General features: G+C 38.4%; 2 protein-coding genes across 5 annotated transcripts in view; both read left to right on the top strand.

The window, feature by feature from the left end:
- ZNF345 (zinc finger protein 345) overlaps positions 1-9,817 on the top strand; it is a 30,565-nt gene extending 20,748 nt beyond the window's left edge. For 3 of the 4 annotated variants that reach the window (XM_021930352.2, XM_017952898.3, XM_017952900.3), the window contains one exon: positions 7,679-9,817. In XM_021930352.2, the coding sequence (XP_021786044.2) occupies positions 7,758-9,224 (1,467 nt within the window). In that variant the 5' untranslated portion in view covers positions 7,679-7,757 and the 3' untranslated portion in view covers positions 9,225-9,817. Of the gene's footprint in view, positions 1-6,431; positions 6,601-7,678 lie in introns of those variants that run through there. The other variant, XM_003915418.5, reaches the window with a different exon arrangement.
- LOC101003842 (zinc finger protein 568) overlaps positions 1-18,906 on the top strand; it is a 108,753-nt gene that overhangs the window by 19,838 nt on the left and 70,009 nt on the right. The window lies entirely within an intron of this gene.

The raw sequence follows: 18,906 nt of genomic DNA, 5'->3' as shown, positions 1-18,906 counted from the left end.
CTAGCTACAATTCCAGTAAGTTCCCATGACTCCCTCCCCCTCCCCCCTTCATTTAGTAATTTACTACAACTCACAGAATTCAGGAATGCACTAAAAATTATAGTTTTATTTTGAAAGATAAGGATACAAATTAGGAACAGCCCAGTAAAGAGACACATAGAGAAAGGTCTGAAAGGGATCTATACACAGTTTCTATGCCCTTTCCTGGTAAAAGCAGGTGTGTCACCCTCCAAACACATTGATATGTTCACCAACAAGGAAGCTCCACTGAACTTTGGGGTGGAATTTCATTATGTAGGCATGATTGATTAATCATTGGCCACATGATTGAACCCAGTCTCCAGCCCCACTTTCTTCCTCAGAGATTGGGCTAGCTAAAAATATTTTTGATGACTGCCCCAATTCCGAAGCTACTCAGGGGTCCACCATGAGTTACCACATTAGCATAAACTTAGGTGTGATCCATAACAAAGACACGTCTAGCTCTGTGCTAGGAACCCTAGGACAAAGACCTGACAAATTATTACACAGGGCACAAACAAGACCGGGAGTGAAAATGACAATGTCTTCCTATTTATTTAGTGGTTTCTTGTCTCTTGGATCATTTAGCTTTTTTTGTTGTTTGTTTGTTTGTTTGTTTGTTTTGTTTGAGACTGAGTCTTGCTGTGTTGCCCAGACTGGAGTTCAGTGGCATGATCTCGGCTCACTGCAAGCTCCACCTCCTGGGTTCAAGTAGTTCTCCTGCCTCAGCATCCCAAGTAGCTGGGATTGCAGGCACACACCACCACGCCTGGCGCACCACCACGCCTGGCGCACCACCATGCCTGGCTAACAGTTTTGTATTTTTAGTAGGGACGGGGTTTCACCATGTGGGCCAGGCTGATTTTGAACTCCTGACCTCAAGTGAACTGCCCGCCTTGGCCTCCCAAAGTGCTAGGATTACAGACTTGAGCCACTGCACCCAGCCCATTTAGCTTTTTATTAATGATTTGAGAAAGATCTTATATTTTACATGCTAGTTCTTTGACAGTTAAATATTTTGTAAATATCATCACCCATTCTGTGACTTGCATCTTTTTAACAGATTTTATTCATAAGTGAGCTGTGAATCACACTTATATTGTTACACAACTTTGTTTTCCATGTAATTAATATTACCTTTTTGTCCATATATTTATCACTAATTTATATTCAAAATCTACTGGAAAATAAATCTCTTCCCGGTATGTTCTGTCAGCTTCTTAGGTTTAGAAACATCTCTTCGATGATCCTTTTTTTCTCTACTGACTGCTTATACCACTATTACTCTAGAATTCTGTCTTCTTAAATTCACTGCCCTTCTGTGTTGTTTCTTAGATTCCTTGCCTTCTTGTTTCTTGGTCTGGTTCTTCTTCTTGATATTGGTGGCATGTGAGAAAGGATGAATGAGAATTAAATTTTGTGAGTTCTAGTATATTTTTCAACCACTATATTGATTCTTTGGCAGGGCATGGAATTCTTAAAATATTAAGAATTCTTTATTTTCTTAATATTTTAAAATATTAAAAATATTTTTCCTCAGAATTTTAAAGTTATGATTTCTGTCTTATAGTATTATTTAGAACTACAAAGCCATTTTCATTCCTGGTCTTTGGTTTATACCCTGTCTTTGCATTTTGGAGCCTTTTAGGGTATTTTCTTTGTTTCCAGTGTCCTAGAACCTAATAAAAATATATCTAAATGTAAATCATGTTTTTTAATGCTACATACCAAGTGGGCCCATTAAATATGGAGAGAGTCATGTCTTTCAGGTCTAGGAAGTTTCCCTTAATGCTACTTTTTAGAACAATCTGTATTTTCTGTTTCCTTTGAAAAATTTCAAACAGAGAAAAAAAAAGACTATTCCAGTGAATTCTGAATACCCATTTTCTTCCTCTGTTTGGGCCACTGTAACAAAATACCATAAACTAGTTATCTTATGAACAAAAGAAACTGATTTCTCACAGTTGTGAAGGCTGGAAAGTACATGATCAAGATGTTGGCAGATTCAGTGTCTGGTAAGGACCTGCTTTCTGCTTCATAGTTGGCACCTTCTCTCTGTCCTCACATGGTAGAAAGGGAAAGGCAGTCCTCCGGGTCCTCTTTTATAAGGATACTAGTTACATTCATGAGGGCTCTGCGTTCATGACCTAATCACTTCCCAAAGGCCGTACCTCCTTACCCCATTACATTAATACCTAAAGTTCAACATTTCATTTGGGGGTTGGGAGGACACAAACATTCGGACTCTATCATCCATCACCCAAATTCTTCAGTTGTTGCCATTTTGCCACATTTCCTTTATCTTTATTAATACACATACATACATATTTTTTTCTGAGTCATTTGAAAATATGTTGGGGACATCTTCACATTTTACCATTAATAATTTTAACATATATCTCCTTAGTATTAACAATATCTCCAACCTAAGAAAATTAAAATGGACTTACTAATATTCTTAAGCATTTTATGTTTAGACAGCTCCAGTGGTTTTCAAACTCTCTTTAGCTGCTATTGTGTTTCTTTGTTTATTTGTTTGTTTGTTTTACTTGGGTGTGTGTTTGCGTGATCTAGGATCCAGTCAAGATTTATATATTGGTTTTGTCATTGGATCTCTTTAGTCTCTTTTATTCTGGAGCAGTCTCTCATTTTTTGTTTTATATGACATGAATTTTTCGGTGTTTTTTGAGACAGAGTTTCACTCTTGTTTCCCAGTCTGGAGTGCAATGGTACGATCTTGTCTTACCATAACCTCCGCCTCCTGGGTTCAAATGGTTCTGCCCCAGCCTCCTGAGTAGCTGGGATTACAGGCATGCAGTACCACAGCTGGCTAATTTTGTATTTTTAGTAGAAACGGGATTTCTCCATGTTGGTCAGGCTGGTCTCGAACTCCTGACCTCAGGTGATCTGCCCACCTCGGCCTCCCAAGGTGCTGGGATTACAGGCATGCGCCACCATGCCTGGCCCTGCTTTATATGACATTGAATTTTTTTAAGAATCCAGGACAATTATTTTATAGAATGTCCCATAACCTTTATTTGTCTCTTGGCTTTCTCATGTATAGGAAGCTTAGATTCAGGTAAATATATTTGGCAAGCATACCACATACGTGGTATGATGGTCCATCTTTCATTGTATTACGTTAGGAGGAACATATTGTCAGGTTGCTCCACTACTATTGATTCCAAGTGCTATAGTTTGGATGTTTGTCCCCTCCGAATCTTATGTTGAAAATTTCCCCCCAGTGTTGGTGGGGCCTAATGGCAGGTGTTTCTGTTATGGTGGTGGATCCCTGATGAATAGATTAATGCCCTCCCTGGGGGGCAGTGGGTGAGTGAGTTCTTGCTCTTATTAGTTCCCACAAGAGCTGGTTGTTAAAAAGAACCTAGCACCTCCCTCGACCCTCTCTTTTGCTTCCTCTCTCTCCACATAATCTCTGCACATCCCAGCTCCTCTTCGCCTTCTACTAGTGGAAGCAGCCTGAAACCTTCATCATAAGAAGATATTGGTGCCATGCATCTTGTACAGCCTGCAGAACTGTGAGCCAAATAAACCTCTTTCCTTTATAAGTTACCCTCCCTTAGCTATGCCTTCATAGCAACACAAGTAGACTAAGGCATCAAGTTTTACCACTTAAGATTAAGGTGGTGAGTACCAAATCTTTCTATTATACAGGTATATGTTTTTCCCTTTATAATTAATAAATAGTCTGTAGAGTGATACTGTGAGATCAAGTGAATATCCTTTTCCCCAGTGCAATTCATTATCCAATTTTAGAATCCATTGAGGATCCTTGCCTGAATCTTTTATCCTATTGATGATTTTAAAATGGTGATTTTTGGGTTCCTCCATTTCTTCTAGCACGCTTTATAGATTCTTAGCAAACTGCTAAAAATGATTTCTTCTCAGTAGATGGTGGACTTTGTTGCTTGACCTCCCATATTTTCCTGTTTTCCATTTCTGTATCTTTTTTGTATGGGTTTTAAAGATATTTTATTATTTATTTTTGAATGATTTGTTTTTATTCCCACTTTATATTTTCATTTTCTATGAATACTTTTTTTCACTTAATATTTCTTTCATATTATTCTATTCTTGTATCATGTGGAATAGCTTCTCACATCCTATGAGAATATACATTGTGACTTGAGGTTTTCTTTGTTCTCCTATATAGTCTGTCTTTTGAATTCCTTTGGTTGCTTTGTTTACTGTCTTTTATCTTACAGGCTTTTCTCAAATATCTAATATTTGCCTATTTTTTGATTATGTTGTTTTTGTATATATTTAAGGTATACAACATGAGGTTTTGATACATATTATGAAATGGTGACTGTAGTCAAGCAAGTTAACATGTTCATCATCTCACATAGTTACACTTTTTATGTATATGTGGCAAGAGCACCTAAAAATCTACTCTCTTATCAAAAATCTCAAATACAATACAATCTCAAATACAAATCTCAAATACAATATAGTCATTAACTATAGCCCTCATGTAGTACATTGGATCTCTAGACTTATTCATTCTACATGTCTGAAGCTTTGTATCCTTTGACCTGCATCTCCCCATTTTTTCCCTGACAGTCCCTGTTAACTACCATTTTGTATGCTATTTCTGTACTTTTTTTTTTTTACATTCTACATACAAGTGAAATCATGCAGTATTTCTCTTCCTCTGTCTCCCTTATTTCACATAGCATAATGTCCTCCAGTTTCGTGTCTGTTTTGGCAAATGGCAGGATCTCTTTCATTTTCAATGGTGAATAATACTCATTTATAGGTATCATAATTTCTTCATCTGTTCATCAGTGGACACATAGGTTATTTTCACATCTTGGCTATTGTGAATAATACTGCTTTGAACATGTGGGTGGGTACACATATCTTCATGAGGTGGTGATCTATTTGTAATTTAGAGTGGGCTCTGAGAAGCTGTATGCTAAATTTTTGTATGTTGATTGTTAGACTTTTATGGGTACTTAGTTCCCTCTACTTCTTAAGTTTTTCTGGGGTTCTGCAGCATAAATCATACACTTTTTTACACACAGAAAAGTGTAACTATATGTGGGCTTTCCTTACTTCTAGTTAAGATTATATCTTTTTTGGTTGGTCGTCATTTATCTTACACTTTCAACTTAAAATGTTGGCTGGGCATGGTGGCTCATACCTGTCATCCCAGCACTTTGGGGGGCTGAGGCAGGTGGATCACTGGAGGTCAAGAGTTTGAGACCAGCCTGGCCAATATGGTGAAACCCCACCTCTAAAAATACAAAAATCAGCGAGGCATGGTGGTGGGCACCTGCAATCCCAGCTATTTGGGAGGCTGAGGCAGGAGAATCACTTGAACCTGGGAGGCAGAGGTTGCAGTGAGCTGAGATTGCACCATTGCACTCCGGCCTGGGTGACAAGAGTGAAACTCCGTCCAAAAAAAAAAGGAGCCAGGCATGGTGGCTCATGCCTGTAATCCCAGCACTTTGGGAGGCTGAGGTCAGGAGTTCAAGACCAGCCTGACCAACATGGAGAAACCCTGTCTCTACTAAAAATACAAAATATGCCAGGCGTGGTGGCACATGCCTGTAATCCCAGGTACTCAGGAGGCTGAGGCAGGAGAATCGTTTGAACCCGGGAGGCAGAGGTTGCAGTGAGCCAAGATCACGCCATTGCATTCCAGCCTGGGAAATAAGAGCGAAACTCCATCTCAAAATAAATAATTAATTAACTTAAAATGTTTTGTTGCTGCAGCTTCCTCTTTAATTTCCTTTTATGTGGTAGGTTTGTTCCTTTTTACAAATTCCTTTTCATTCCTTTTAGTGAGGTTTTGGAAAGGGTACAGGGATAAATGCACGTGATCCACTGCCCTTTTTCAGAGAAATTATGTCCTACGTCTAGAGAAATCTAGTTTTTATATGTTTATTTGTAAGGATAATACATTTTGAAAATAATTTATTATATTAGCTATTCAATAAATGCATTTAGTTTTTTTTCATGTACCAGAGTTCAAGTTGATTAACAGATATTATCTTTGTCTTCATGAAGCTTGGCTCTATTGTAGCAGACAGAGATTAAACAAGCATTCAAACAAATATGAAAAATTTAACTGTAGGGAATGGATGTGTAAATTACCCATTATCAAAACAAAACACAAAGAAAAGAGGAAAAAAGAGCTCTGAGAAATGATGATAGAGTGTGCATAATTAAGACTGAACATGCAGGAAATATTTTAAAGATACATCGTTTAGCAGATATCTAAACCATTGCCAGAAACTTGCAAGGCCAAGAGTAGGGGCAGTGGCTATAGGGGGCCATTTCAGGCAGGTGAAGTCATAATGGGGATGGGTGGGTACAGTTTTGTGCATTTGAAGAACTATGAAGGCCACTGTGGCTACAGCTTATTGTTGGGTGGGGGGGTGCAGAGAGGGATATTAGGTTGTAGAGACAGGCAGATCACTGAGGAACTTTTATGAACAAGTTCATTTTGAGCAGAACAGTTCCAGGCTAAATATCACTCTGGGTGCTAAGGGTGCAAAACTGGAAATGCAGGAAGCTAGAAGAAATGCTGCTTTAGTGTCCAAGCAAAAGGTAATTTTGATTTGGATTAGCCAATTGGAGATTGGAAGAACAATTTCAAGACATATTTAGACCTGCTGTAAACAGGATTGTTATGTGAATTGTAGAAAGAGATCGATGCTGGAATGTTTTCACTTTTTGGGGTTTGAGGTATTAACTCAGGGCCTTAGATAGTATCTTTAAATCCATTCCCTTTCCTAGTCTCTACTTTTGTGGCAAATAAATCTCCCAAAATAATAAGCACTGCACAGTTACTTTATGCAAGTACATAAGTAGATTAGGTGTGATCAGAATCATTCCATAATCATCAAAGATGAGGTTCAGGATATTTATGTATCTTCATCTTTATATATCTTCATCTTTCTTGCAATCTTCTAGTAGTATCACATTGCCTCCTGTCTTGTCTTCCCTTTCCTCTCATGTTAAAACTAGATTCTGTTCCTCTGCTGTAGCCCTTACTGAGCTCCTCCTTCTCTCAATGTTATCGTCATAGAATTTAGAGGCAAACTTAACCATAACAAACCACATTCTAACCACAGATGAATCTTTCCTCTCCATAGCTCATTGCATACTCATTTAGCACTTAGTCTTTCATTCAGAAACTGCTCTTTGTGGATTATCTTTCTTTTCTGTCTCCATCTGTTTATCTGCAAATTATGTTTATTACTGAATTATCCCAGATTTTCCACCCCAGGAAAAATGTGGTACTCCAAACAACCCTGATAAATGAGTATGAGAATTACCCTCATTTATAAATGTTTATAACACTAGATTCATCTCTTACGAAATTAAGACAGGGCCAAGACATCTGTATAATTACCAAGCTTTCAAAGTCTGCAGGGAACTTTAAACTACTATTTAAAAATAATCTGTTTCCTGAATACCTCCTTCACTTTCTAGTCTGACTTTTACTCATTTTCTCTGCTTCCCTAATCTGTTTGTCAAATTGCCCCAGTCATATGTGAGAACTGTATAAGCAACTCAATTTTTTATGAAAATTAAATTGTAGTTGTCTTTCGTAACTATTATAAACGTTTAATCTCTCCCAGAACACAAAAAAGTGAATGTTTGCTTTTATATTTTCTTTCAGACTGTGAATCAAAGTTGAGACCAAGAAATTATTTCTGAAAAAGGATATTTATGGAATAGCATCATCCTGATGGGAAATAATGGAAAACCTTACAAAACACAGCATTGAGTGTTCAAGTTTCAGAGGTGATTGGGAATGTAAAAGCCAGTTTGAGAGAAAACAGGGATCTCAGGAAGGACATTTCAGTGAAATGATATTTACTCCTGAAGACATGCACACTTTCAGTATCCAGCATCAGAGAATTCATACTGATGAGAAACTCCTTGAATGTAAGGAATGTGGGAAGGATTTTAGTTTTGTATCGGTCCTTATTCGACATCAGCGAATTCATACTGGTGAGAAACCTTATGAATGCAAAGAATGTGGCAAGGCCTTTGGTAGTGGTGCAAACCTTGCTTACCATCAAAGAATTCACACTGGTGAGAAGCCTTTTGAATGTAAAGAATGTGGGAAGGCCTTTGGTAGTGGCTCAAACCTTACTCACCATCAGAGAATTCATACTGGTGAGAAACCCTATGAATGTAAGGAATGTGGGAAAGCCTTTAGTTTTGGGTCAGGCCTTATTCGACATCAGATCATTCACAGTGGTGAAAAGCCTTATGAGTGTAAGGAATGTGGGAAGTCCTTTAGTTTTGAATCAGCCCTTACTCGGCATCACAGAATTCACACAGGTGAGAAACCTTATGAATGTATAGATTGTGGTAAAGCCTTTGGCAGTGGTTCAAACCTTACTCAACATCGGCGGATTCATACTGGTGAGAAACCTTATGAGTGCAAAGCATGTGGAATGGCCTTTAGCAGTGGTTCAGCCCTCACTCGGCATCAGAGAATTCATACCGGTGAGAAACCATACATATGTAGTGAATGTGGGAAGGCCTTTAGTTTTGGATCAGCCCTTACACGACATCAGAGAATTCATACCGGCGAGAAACCTTATGTATGTAAGGAATGTGGGAAGGCTTTTAATAGTGGCTCAGATCTCACTCAACATCAGAGAATTCACACTGGTGAGAAACCCTATGAGTGTAAAGAGTGTGAGAAAGCCTTTAGAAGTGGTTCAAAACTTATTCAGCATCAAAGAATGCATACTGGTGAGAAACCTTATGAATGTAAGGAATGCGGGAAGACCTTTAGTAGTGGTTCAGACCTTACTCAACATCACAGAATTCATACTGGTGAGAAACCCTATGAATGTAAGGAATGTGGGAAGGCCTTTGGTAGTGGCTCAAAACTTATCCAACACCAGTTAATCCATACTGGTGAAAGACCCTATGAATGTAAAGAATGTAGAAAGTCCTTTAGTAGTGGTTCAGCTCTTAATCGGCACCAGAGAATACACACTGGTGAGAAACCCTATGAATGTGGGGAGTGTGGGAAAGCTTTTTGTAGTGGCTCAAGCCTTACTCAGCATCAGAGAATTCATACAGGTGAGAAACCTTATGAATGTAAGAACTGTGGGAAGGCTTATGGGAGGGGTTCAGAGTTTCAGCAACATAAGAAAAGTCATAATGGTAAGAAACTCTGTGAATTGGAGACTATGAATTGAAATTATGTGCTGAAGGAAGGACTCTAAACATATGACATAAGAAAATTCATAGTGGTGAAAATCTCTACAAATAGAACTAAGGTACAGATGCCTTACTTATGCTTCACAGGTTAGTCAGTCTAAGAAAATTTATACAGGAAAAAAATCACCCCAAATAAAATAAATATTTGAAGATCCTTATCTATATTCATTCCTTCATTACTTTGGAAAATTCTTACTTGTGAATATTAAAAATGAAAAAAAAATCATTTATTGTATTTTGCCTCTATTTTAAACATTGGAAAACTCATTTCTGGGTTAACCCTACTATATTTTTTCAATGATCTTTTTTTTTGTATTATACAGAATTACTGATTCATCTAAAAGTTATTTATTGCAAGTCTAAATTTATCCTTTTCTTCTTTCTTGATTATCGTCCTAACACCATTTATTCAATAACCTTGTCCATTTCATATTGTTTTTTATCGACTATTTGATGGTAAGTTACATTTGTATTCACATAAAGTTTGGATATCAGGTCAGTGTTTTTTTTTTCTTTTTTTTTTTTTTTTTTGAGACAGAGTCTCACTCTTTTGCCAGGCTGGAGTACAATCTTGGTTCACTGCAACCTCCACCTCCTGGGTTCAAGTGATTCTCCTTCCTCAGCCTCCCGAGTAGCTGGGGCTACAGGTGCCCGCCACCACGCCCGGCTAAGTTTTTGTATTTGCATTAGAGACGGGGTTTCACCATGTTGGCCAGGATTGTCTCGATCTCTTGACCTCATGATCCATCGGCCTCGGTGTCCCAGAGGCTGGAATTACAGGCATGAGCCACCGTGCCTGGCCCAGTGTTTGTTTTTTAAATTTGCGTATATGTATCTATGTTTCATCCTGTTTATGGTGAATAACTGTTACTTCTAAGTATCCTTTAATACCTGTACCTTTTGTTTTAGAAGATTGTTTACTTTCCTTTTATAAAATTGTACTCTCCATTCTGCAAAACAGCTTTCCCTCATCATAATGTAGATAAGAAGAAAAAAAGGATATGGTTACCTGTAATCTTACCAATCACAGATAATCACTGTCAAACTTTTGGAGCAAATCCTTTAATACTCTCTCTCTCATTGTTTTGGAAACAAGGTGTGATTATGCTATACTATAACCAGCCCTTAGCATTTTTTGTCTGTAAATATGTTGTTACCATTTTATTGGCTTTATAGTATTCACCTGTCTTTATCAAACCCCAATTTTGTCAAGTATTAAAAATTTTGCCATTACAAACACTTACCTTGATGGCCCCTTTTCAGTGTGTCTGCATTATTTATTTATTGTTCATTTCAGAGATAATGTGTCAATTGCTTTTGCATATAAAAGATTTTTACATTACAGATAAAGCTGGCCTTGCCTTTGAGCAGCATTCCTGGCCTCAGTTCCTTTGCATTGTTAACCAATTTACTTATTCTTCTAGATCCTTTTATATGCATCTGTAACATACCTATGTGGGTAGAGCATTGTTGTGTGGATTCTATAATTGTGCCTATCACATAAGAAATGCTTAGTGAATGTTACCCATCACCATTATCTTCTCAAGCTTCATTTTTATTATTTACAGAAAAACTTTTAGCCATGATCCATACCTTACTCAACAACAGAGACCCTGTAATGGAGAAAGACATTCATTTAAATGAATGTAGGCAAAGTTTGACTGACATTCATTCCTTGTTGAATAAGAATATTTGCTGCCAGGCACAGTGGCTCACGCCTGTAATTTCAGCACTTTGGGAGGCCAAGGTGGGTGAATCACTTGAGGCCAGGAGCCTAGCCAACGTGGTGAAACCCCATCTCTATTAAAAATACAAAAATTGGGCCGGGCGCAGTGGCTCAAGCCTGTAATCCCAGCACTTTGGGAGGCCGAGACGGGCGGATCACGAGGTCATCAGGAGATCGAACATCCTGGCTAACACGCAGGAAACCCCGCTCTACTAAAATACAAAAACTAGCCGGGCGGGTGGCGGGATTGTAATCCCAGCTACCCGGAGGCTGAGGCAGGAGAATGCGGAAACCGGAGGCTGGAGTTTGCAGGAGCTGAGAACCCGCTCATCAGAATCACCGCGATTGTAGACCCGCCTCAAAAAATACAAAGTACCGCTCATGGCACCGCCTCCTGGCAACCTGTCACCTTTGGAGCCTGGTAGACTATGACTATGTCAGGAGATCGAGATTCTGGCTAACACGGTGAAATGGCCTCTACTAAAACATACAAAAACTAGCTAAGGAGGGTGGCACCTGTATCCCAGCCACCAGAGGCTGAGAATGGCCCAAAACCAGAGTGACCAAGGTTGAGATCCCACCGCACCACCAAGCATATGCATTCCGCCCCAAAACAAACAAAACCCACCAGGCTGAAGACAGTGGTGTGTACTCCAGGTTCCAGGCACTGGAGGCTGAGGCATAAGGATTGCTTGATCCTGGGAGGTGGAGGTTGCAGTGAAACAAGATCGCACCACTGAACTCCATCCTGGGTGACAGAGGCGGCCCGTCCTGCAGCAACAGCCAGCACCATCATCCCACAGAAAACATAATAAGTATTCACAAACAGGTGCCACAAACACACCATAAATTTGTTTTATGGTAGAAGTAAAAAAACTATGGCAATATTCTTCATTGGAAACCAAACGGCCCACCAAATCATCTGCATGACTTCGCTACCGCAGGTGGCATGGCAATCCCATGCCCCAATCCCACCGCGAGGGCCGAGGCATATCGGCCGGTGCCCGGTGCACGCTCAAGTGAGCAAGCCCCCCGCCTCTGGGCCAAAAGTTTCAAGAACTCAGAGCCAGGTATGGTGGCCTCCAGCTACTGGAGGCTGAGGTGGGAGGACCAGTTGAGCCTAGGAATTCAAGGCCTCAGTGTGCTATTATTGTGCCACTGCACTCTAGCCTGGACAACAGAGTAAGACCCTGTCTCTAAAAATAAATGAATAAATTAATTAAAATCAAATAAATTATTTTTTAAATAAATGGCACTGAATAGATTACATAGCAAAACTTATGAGGACCTGTAATATAGAGAGGAAATTGTATAGCTCTAAATTCATTCATTTGTTAGAATATTAAAGAAATTGTAAATAAAGAAACCAAGCATATAACCCAAGAAGCTGGAGAAAGAATAACTACAACAAAAACCCTAAGGAAAATGGGAGGGAAAACTAATTTTAGAATAAAAAAATCTAGATCAATAATCACAACCTGCTGTTTTGAAAACAAAATAGTAGCAGTTCTTATAAATAAAGGTATATGAACATGAATGCAAAAATGACATTGCTCTACAGACTTTACAGATTACAGGTTGAGCATCCTTAATTTGAAAATTCAAAATCTGAAATGCTCCAAATTCCAAAACTTTTTGAGCTCAACATGATGCTCAAAGATAATTTCAGACTTTTGGATTAAGTATGCTTACCTGGTAAGTGTAATGCTAATATTCCAAAATCCAAACACTTCTGGGTCCCAAGCATTTTAGATAAGGGATACTCAGCTTTTGTTTACTGCTATTACACGTTACCTTTTAATAATTATTTTGAAAATTAAAATGAACATTTTAGTGAAAGGATTTTAATCACGAGAATTGACTCAAAGTGGCATAGAAATGGGTATTATATAAGAGATATAAAGCAAAAACTATAGGAAGGCTGGAGAAAAAAACCCTGTGGCCAAAGTCTCTTTTATACTCCCTTACCCCCCAGTCAGGTCCCCTGAGTGAATATTTTGGCATTCAATCACATTTTGCATCGGAAAGAACAAAAGATGAAAATATATCAGCATTAGTATATTTTATAATTTTTAAATTTGAGATAATTAAGTTTTTTAATTTTTAAAAGATATGGAAAAGAAATGATTAAAAACAGACTAACTTATGAACTCTTAAGATGCCACATATAAAATGCATCACTTTAAATATACAACTAATTTTTAAAATCCTGCAGATTAATCTGTTGTAGATATATATTGAATCCCACTTTCAGAGACTAAAATGTTGGGTAAAAAGTGCATTTTAGAACTAATAAACTACTTCATCAATGATTTTAATGATTTCTTTAGATTTTCAAATTTGTTGATATTGGCAAACATAATTGGCTTTCAGTTTTCAGTCTCTCTATATATTTGTATTTCTACTCAGTTTTATTTTTAAACCACTTAATTCTTCTAAATTGATTTGAAGGAGTCCCATTCATTTTACTTGTTTTTTTAAAAAAAATCTTATCTGGGTTTTCTTCCTGCTTTTGACTATTTTTGTTTGCTTTTTCTATTTCAAAAACATATTTCACTATTTTCTTTTTATCTGTGTGTATTTCTGTTGAGTACATGTGCTTAGTTAATATATTTTCAGTCCCTTTTAAATTGGAAGCATTAAAGGCTACAAGATTTCCTTTGAATATTGCTATATCTGGGGCCCATAGTTTTTCTTCTTCTTCTTTTTTGAGATGGAGTCTCACTCTGTCGCCAGGCTGGAGTGCAGTGGCGTGATCTCAGCTCACTGCAGCCTCCACCTCCCAGGTTCAAGCAACTTTCCTGCCTCAGCCTCCTGAGTAGCTGGGACTACAGGCGTGCGTCACCATGCCCGGTTAATTTTTGTATTTTTTAGTAGAGATGGGGTTTCACCATGTTGGCCAGGATGGTCTCCATCTCTTGACCTTGTGATCTGCCCACCTCAGCCTCCCAAAGTGCAGGGATTACAGGTGTCAGCCACTGCACCCGGCCCCATAGTTTTTAAAAAAATTAACTTCTAGGTAATTCTTATTTTAATCTTGTTTGATTCACTAGTTATGTAGGTGTCTGTCTTTTTGTATGTGTTTCTAAATTTTCAAAAACTTGTGAAAAAGATTTAGCATATGAAATTATAATGTGCGTGATCTGTGAAACTTAATTAAAAAGTTAAAACATTAATTTATTATTTGTGGCCAAATACAAGTTAGGTTTTTAATATGTTATAGATATATGATGTGAAATGATATATATTCTCTATAAAACACAAAGTTCTGTTTAATTATATTAAGCTTGGTGATTACATTATTTATATATTCTCTGATATTTTATTTGTTTAGTTCTGAAAAGTGGGCACAAAATGCCCATCTATATTATTTCAAGGTCTTTGGTTAATATAGAGGTTTTTTTATGTTTGATTGCTGTATTTTTCACTGTGATGTTGAATTCCAATTTCTCTAATATTGAAAATTCTGCTTTGGCCAGTAGAGCCACACTAGGTCTGTTGTGTCAGCTTGTTCTAGGTATATGTCCTTATAAACACCATATAGTTAGTGTTTTATTTTTAACCCAATTGGTTTTTGTATTTTAATTGGAGCATGTCATACATCTATAGGCAGGCTTACTCAATTCCTATGAAATCACCTTTTAAAATATATTTTTCTTTTAAAGAGCAGAAAAGTAACTAAAATTCTCAAACTCTGTTGCTTTTTCCTATGTAGCTAATCGTCATGGTCATCTAATGCATTGTTTCTCTTCATCTCTCTGTTCCCTAAAGATTGAAGTTTTCTAAGACTCAGCCTTTGACACATTTACTATTTATACTTATTTGTTCCTTGGTGATTTCACCCCAATGGGTTTGTTTCCCTTGAACTCCACACTCATTACATTCAGTAGCCTTCTCTACACTTCTACTTGAATTCATTTTTATTTAGGTATATAAAATACTGATGGGAATAGCATAAATCCTAAGTGTTAAACTTGATGAAGTAATATTGTACACCTACGTAAGCATTGCCCAGACTGACATACATTTGCAGCCTAAGAAGCCTTCTTTGTGCTGCTTTGCTGTTAATACTCCACTGCCCAGAAATAACCTCTCTCCTAATTTCCGTAACCACAGATAAGCTTACATGTTTTTCCAATTCATGTAAATGGAATAGTACACTGAACCCTTTTTGTGTCTGGTTTCTTTTGCTCAACATTATTTCATGCAACAATAAGGATGGCTCTCTCAGACATAATAGATTATTCATTTTTATTTATTAGTGTTTTATGGGAATTACATTGAGTTAGGGAAACTGCAGTCTGAGGGAAAAGTTTCCACAAGACTGCGCTCACTTTAGACACCAGCCACAAGTTCAGAGGTTCCAAGGGCTACCCATACTTCAGACCAGCTGACTACAAATTTGGGAGTTGTCATGACTACCCGTGATAATTCAGTATAATAATTCACAGAACGCAAGAGAATAGTATACTTATGATTACAACTTTATTAATTTATTTTTTTTTTTTATTTTTTTAGAGACGGAGTCTTGCTGTTGTCACCCCGGCTGGAGTGCAGTGGCACGATCTCGGCTCACTGCAACCTCCCCCTCCTGGGTTCAAGCGATTCTCCAGCCTCAGCCTCCTGAGTAGCTGGGATTACAGGTGCCTGCCACCACACCCAGCTAATTTTTGTACTTTTAGTAGAGACGAGGTTTCACCATGTTGGCCAGGCTGGTCTCAAACTCCTGACCTCAAGTGATCTGCCCGCCTCGGCCTCCCAAAGTGCTGGGATTACAGGCATGAGCCACCGCGCCTGGCCTATGATTACAGCTTTATTATAGTGAATGGGTACAAATTACACCTAGCCAGAGGAAGAGACGCATAGAATGAAGTCTAAGAGGGGTCTAAAGATGAATCTTCTGGTCATCCTATCTCTATGGAGTCCTGGATGATGATACCTCCTTCCATCTACAATGTGGAATAATAAAATAGAGTGTTGCAATCCAGGGAAGCTCACCCTAGTCTTTGGTTTCCAGTGTTTTTCTTGGGGTTTGATAACCCTGCCCTGCCCACATAGCGGACCTTTGTCTTTCTGCCCTTCTTGCTGGTTTGTCTAGTACTGTTTGTCTGCCATCTCCAGAAGTCAAAACTGAGATAGCATGTCTCAAAGCACTCATCATAAATCACATGTTATACTGTTGGGTGGCCAACAAAGAACCCAGCCAAACCAAGACACTGCTATTGAGCAGGACATTCCAGAGGCCTAGAGATTACCTCCCAGTACTCACAGCAAAGGCAACGCCTCTCTTTGGGTGAAGTTAATTTATCACTATACAGGAATATACTTTGACTTACTCATCTTTGGTTGATGGGTATCTGTATTGTTTCTATAGCTCTGGGAACCTTCTTATACGTGTCTTTATGTAGACATATTTACTCTTTTCTATTGGCAATATACTTCAGAATGGAACTGCTGAGTCAGAGATAGGCCTACATTTAGTAAATGTCAGTTTTCCAAAGTAATTGTACAAATTTACACTCCCACAAAGAATCTGTAAGGGTTTCATTTGCTCTATATACTCTTCACACTTAGTATTGAATAGTCATTCTAATAGGACTATACTAATATGTTAGTTGCTATAGTTATATATAGAGATATATAACTGTTATATAAGTGTGTAGAAAGTTGTATTTTCACTTCCTAATGACTAATAATGTTGAATACCTTTTCATATGCTTGCTTACTAGCTTTTTTGGTATCTTTTTTTTTTTTTTTTTTTTTTTTGAGAGAGACGGAGTTTCGCTCTGTCGCCCAGGCTGGAGTGCAGTGGCTTGATCTCGGCTCACTGCAAGCTCCGCCTCCTGGGTTCCCGCCATTCTCCTGCCTCAGCCTCCCCAGTAGTTGGGACTACAGGCGCCCGCCACCTCGCCCGGCTAGTTTTTTCTATTTTTTAGTAGAGACGGGGTTTCACCGTGTTAGCCAGGATGGTCTCGATCTCCTGACCTCGTGATCCGCCCGTCTCGGCCTCCCAAAGTGCTGGGATTACAGGCTTGAGCCACCGCGCCCGGCCTCTTTTTTGGTATCTTGTATGCAGGGTTGGTTAGACTTTGGCCGTTTTAAATGCATTTCGTGTCTTTTCCTTATTGCTTTGTGTGAGTTCTTTGTGTATTTTGGATCTGGATCTGAGTTGATATGTATGTTGCAAATACCTTTTGTTCTGTAGTATGCATTTCCACTCTCTTAAAGGTACCGGTTGATGAACTGGAGTTTTTAATTTTAATTAACTCCTGTTTATCAGCCTTTTTCTATATATGGTTAGAACTTTGAGTCTTAAATGTTTGTGTGTGTGTGTGTGTTTCATGCCTACAAACTCATGAAGGCATTCTTTCTTCCCCTAGAGGTTTTATTTCACCACTCACATCTTGCCTGGGATTACAGGCGTGAGCCACGGTGCCTGGCCTATGATTACAACTTTATTATAGTGAAAGGATACATATTTCAACAAGCCACAGGAAGAGACACATAGAATGAAGTCTGAGACAAGTTTGGTGTACAGTATGAGATTTAGTGGGTCAAGTTGTTTAATTATCAGTACTCCTGCAGATATCCAAGTTAATCCAGCATTATGTATTGAAAAGTAAATTCTTTCCCCCCGGTTATGTTGCAATTCTACCCACCTCTCATCACCTTTCCTGATAACATCCTGATCCTAACCATGACTATATGTTACTTAGATATTTATGATAACCTCCTGATTTGTCTGTTTGTGTAGCCTTCAGGGTGTTCACAACAGCATAGCCACAGTGATTTAGATGTGATCACTTCTATGCTCAGTTTCTGGAAAATTTGAGCAACAAATAAAGTGGTATTGGATTGTAACCCAAAGTATAAAATAAATATCCATGCATTCATACTGATATGACTATATTATCAGATAAATAACTAAATAAATGGAGGAGATAAATCTCCAGTACAGAATTCCAAATAATTTATGCAGATATTGTGCCCTCAGGGAAGTGGAGCATAGCCTTCTGCTCCTTAAGTACATGCTGTGCACAGTGACTTCCAAAGACTACTGTATGGGAAAAGGGAGAAAAGAGTAACTTTACACTGGAGAAACTTGACAAACACTCCCTCACTCAGGTGATTAAGACCAACAAAAAGTCATCATGCTGATACTATGAATCCTTGATATCTATGAGGAAAATGGCACTTAACCTCTGTGATCTTCCTCCTGCAAACAACCTCAGTCTAATCATGAGAAAAACAATAGTCAAATCTTAGTGGAGGAACATTCTATGCTATACTGGCCTCCTCAAAATAGTTAGGATCATTTAAAATGAGGAAGAGAGCCAGGCGCTCTGGCTTGTGCCTGTAATCCCAGCACTTTGGAGGCCGAGGAGGGTGGATCACCTGAGGTCAGGAGTTGAAGACCAGCCTGGCCAACATGGTGAAACCCCGTCTCTACTAAAAATACAAAAATTAGCTGGGCGTGGTGGTTGGCGCCTGTAATCCCAGCTACTTGGGAGGCTGAGGCAGGAGATTCGCTTGAACCTGGGAGGCAGAGATTGCAGTGAGCTGAGACCACACCATTGTACTCCAGACTAAGCAACAAAAGAAAACTCCATCTCAAAACAAAAACAAAAACAAACAACAACCAAAAAAAAAAAAAAAAGGAAGAAACTGTCATAGCCAGGAGTAACCTAAGTAGAAATGATGACTAAATGCAATGTGTTCTCCTGCTTAGAATGCTGGAACAGAAAAAAAAAGAAAAGCTTAAAAACCTAAGAACATTTGGAATAAAGTGTAAGCTTTAGCTAATAATAATGTACCAATACTTGTTCATTAATTGTAACAAATGTACCATATAAGACGTTTTCAGTAGTAGGGGAAACTAGGTGTAGGGTATATGGGAATTCTCTGTATTACTTTTATAATTATTCTGTAAATCT

This window comes from Papio anubis, chromosome 20 (assembly GCF_008728515.1).
Source record: "Papio anubis isolate 15944 chromosome 20, Panubis1.0, whole genome shotgun sequence".
In the NCBI taxonomy this organism is placed as follows: Eukaryota; Metazoa; Chordata; class Mammalia; order Primates; family Cercopithecidae; genus Papio; species Papio anubis.
The sequence above is the reverse complement of the archived record's forward strand: the minus strand, read 5'-3'. Positions and strand labels throughout refer to the sequence as shown.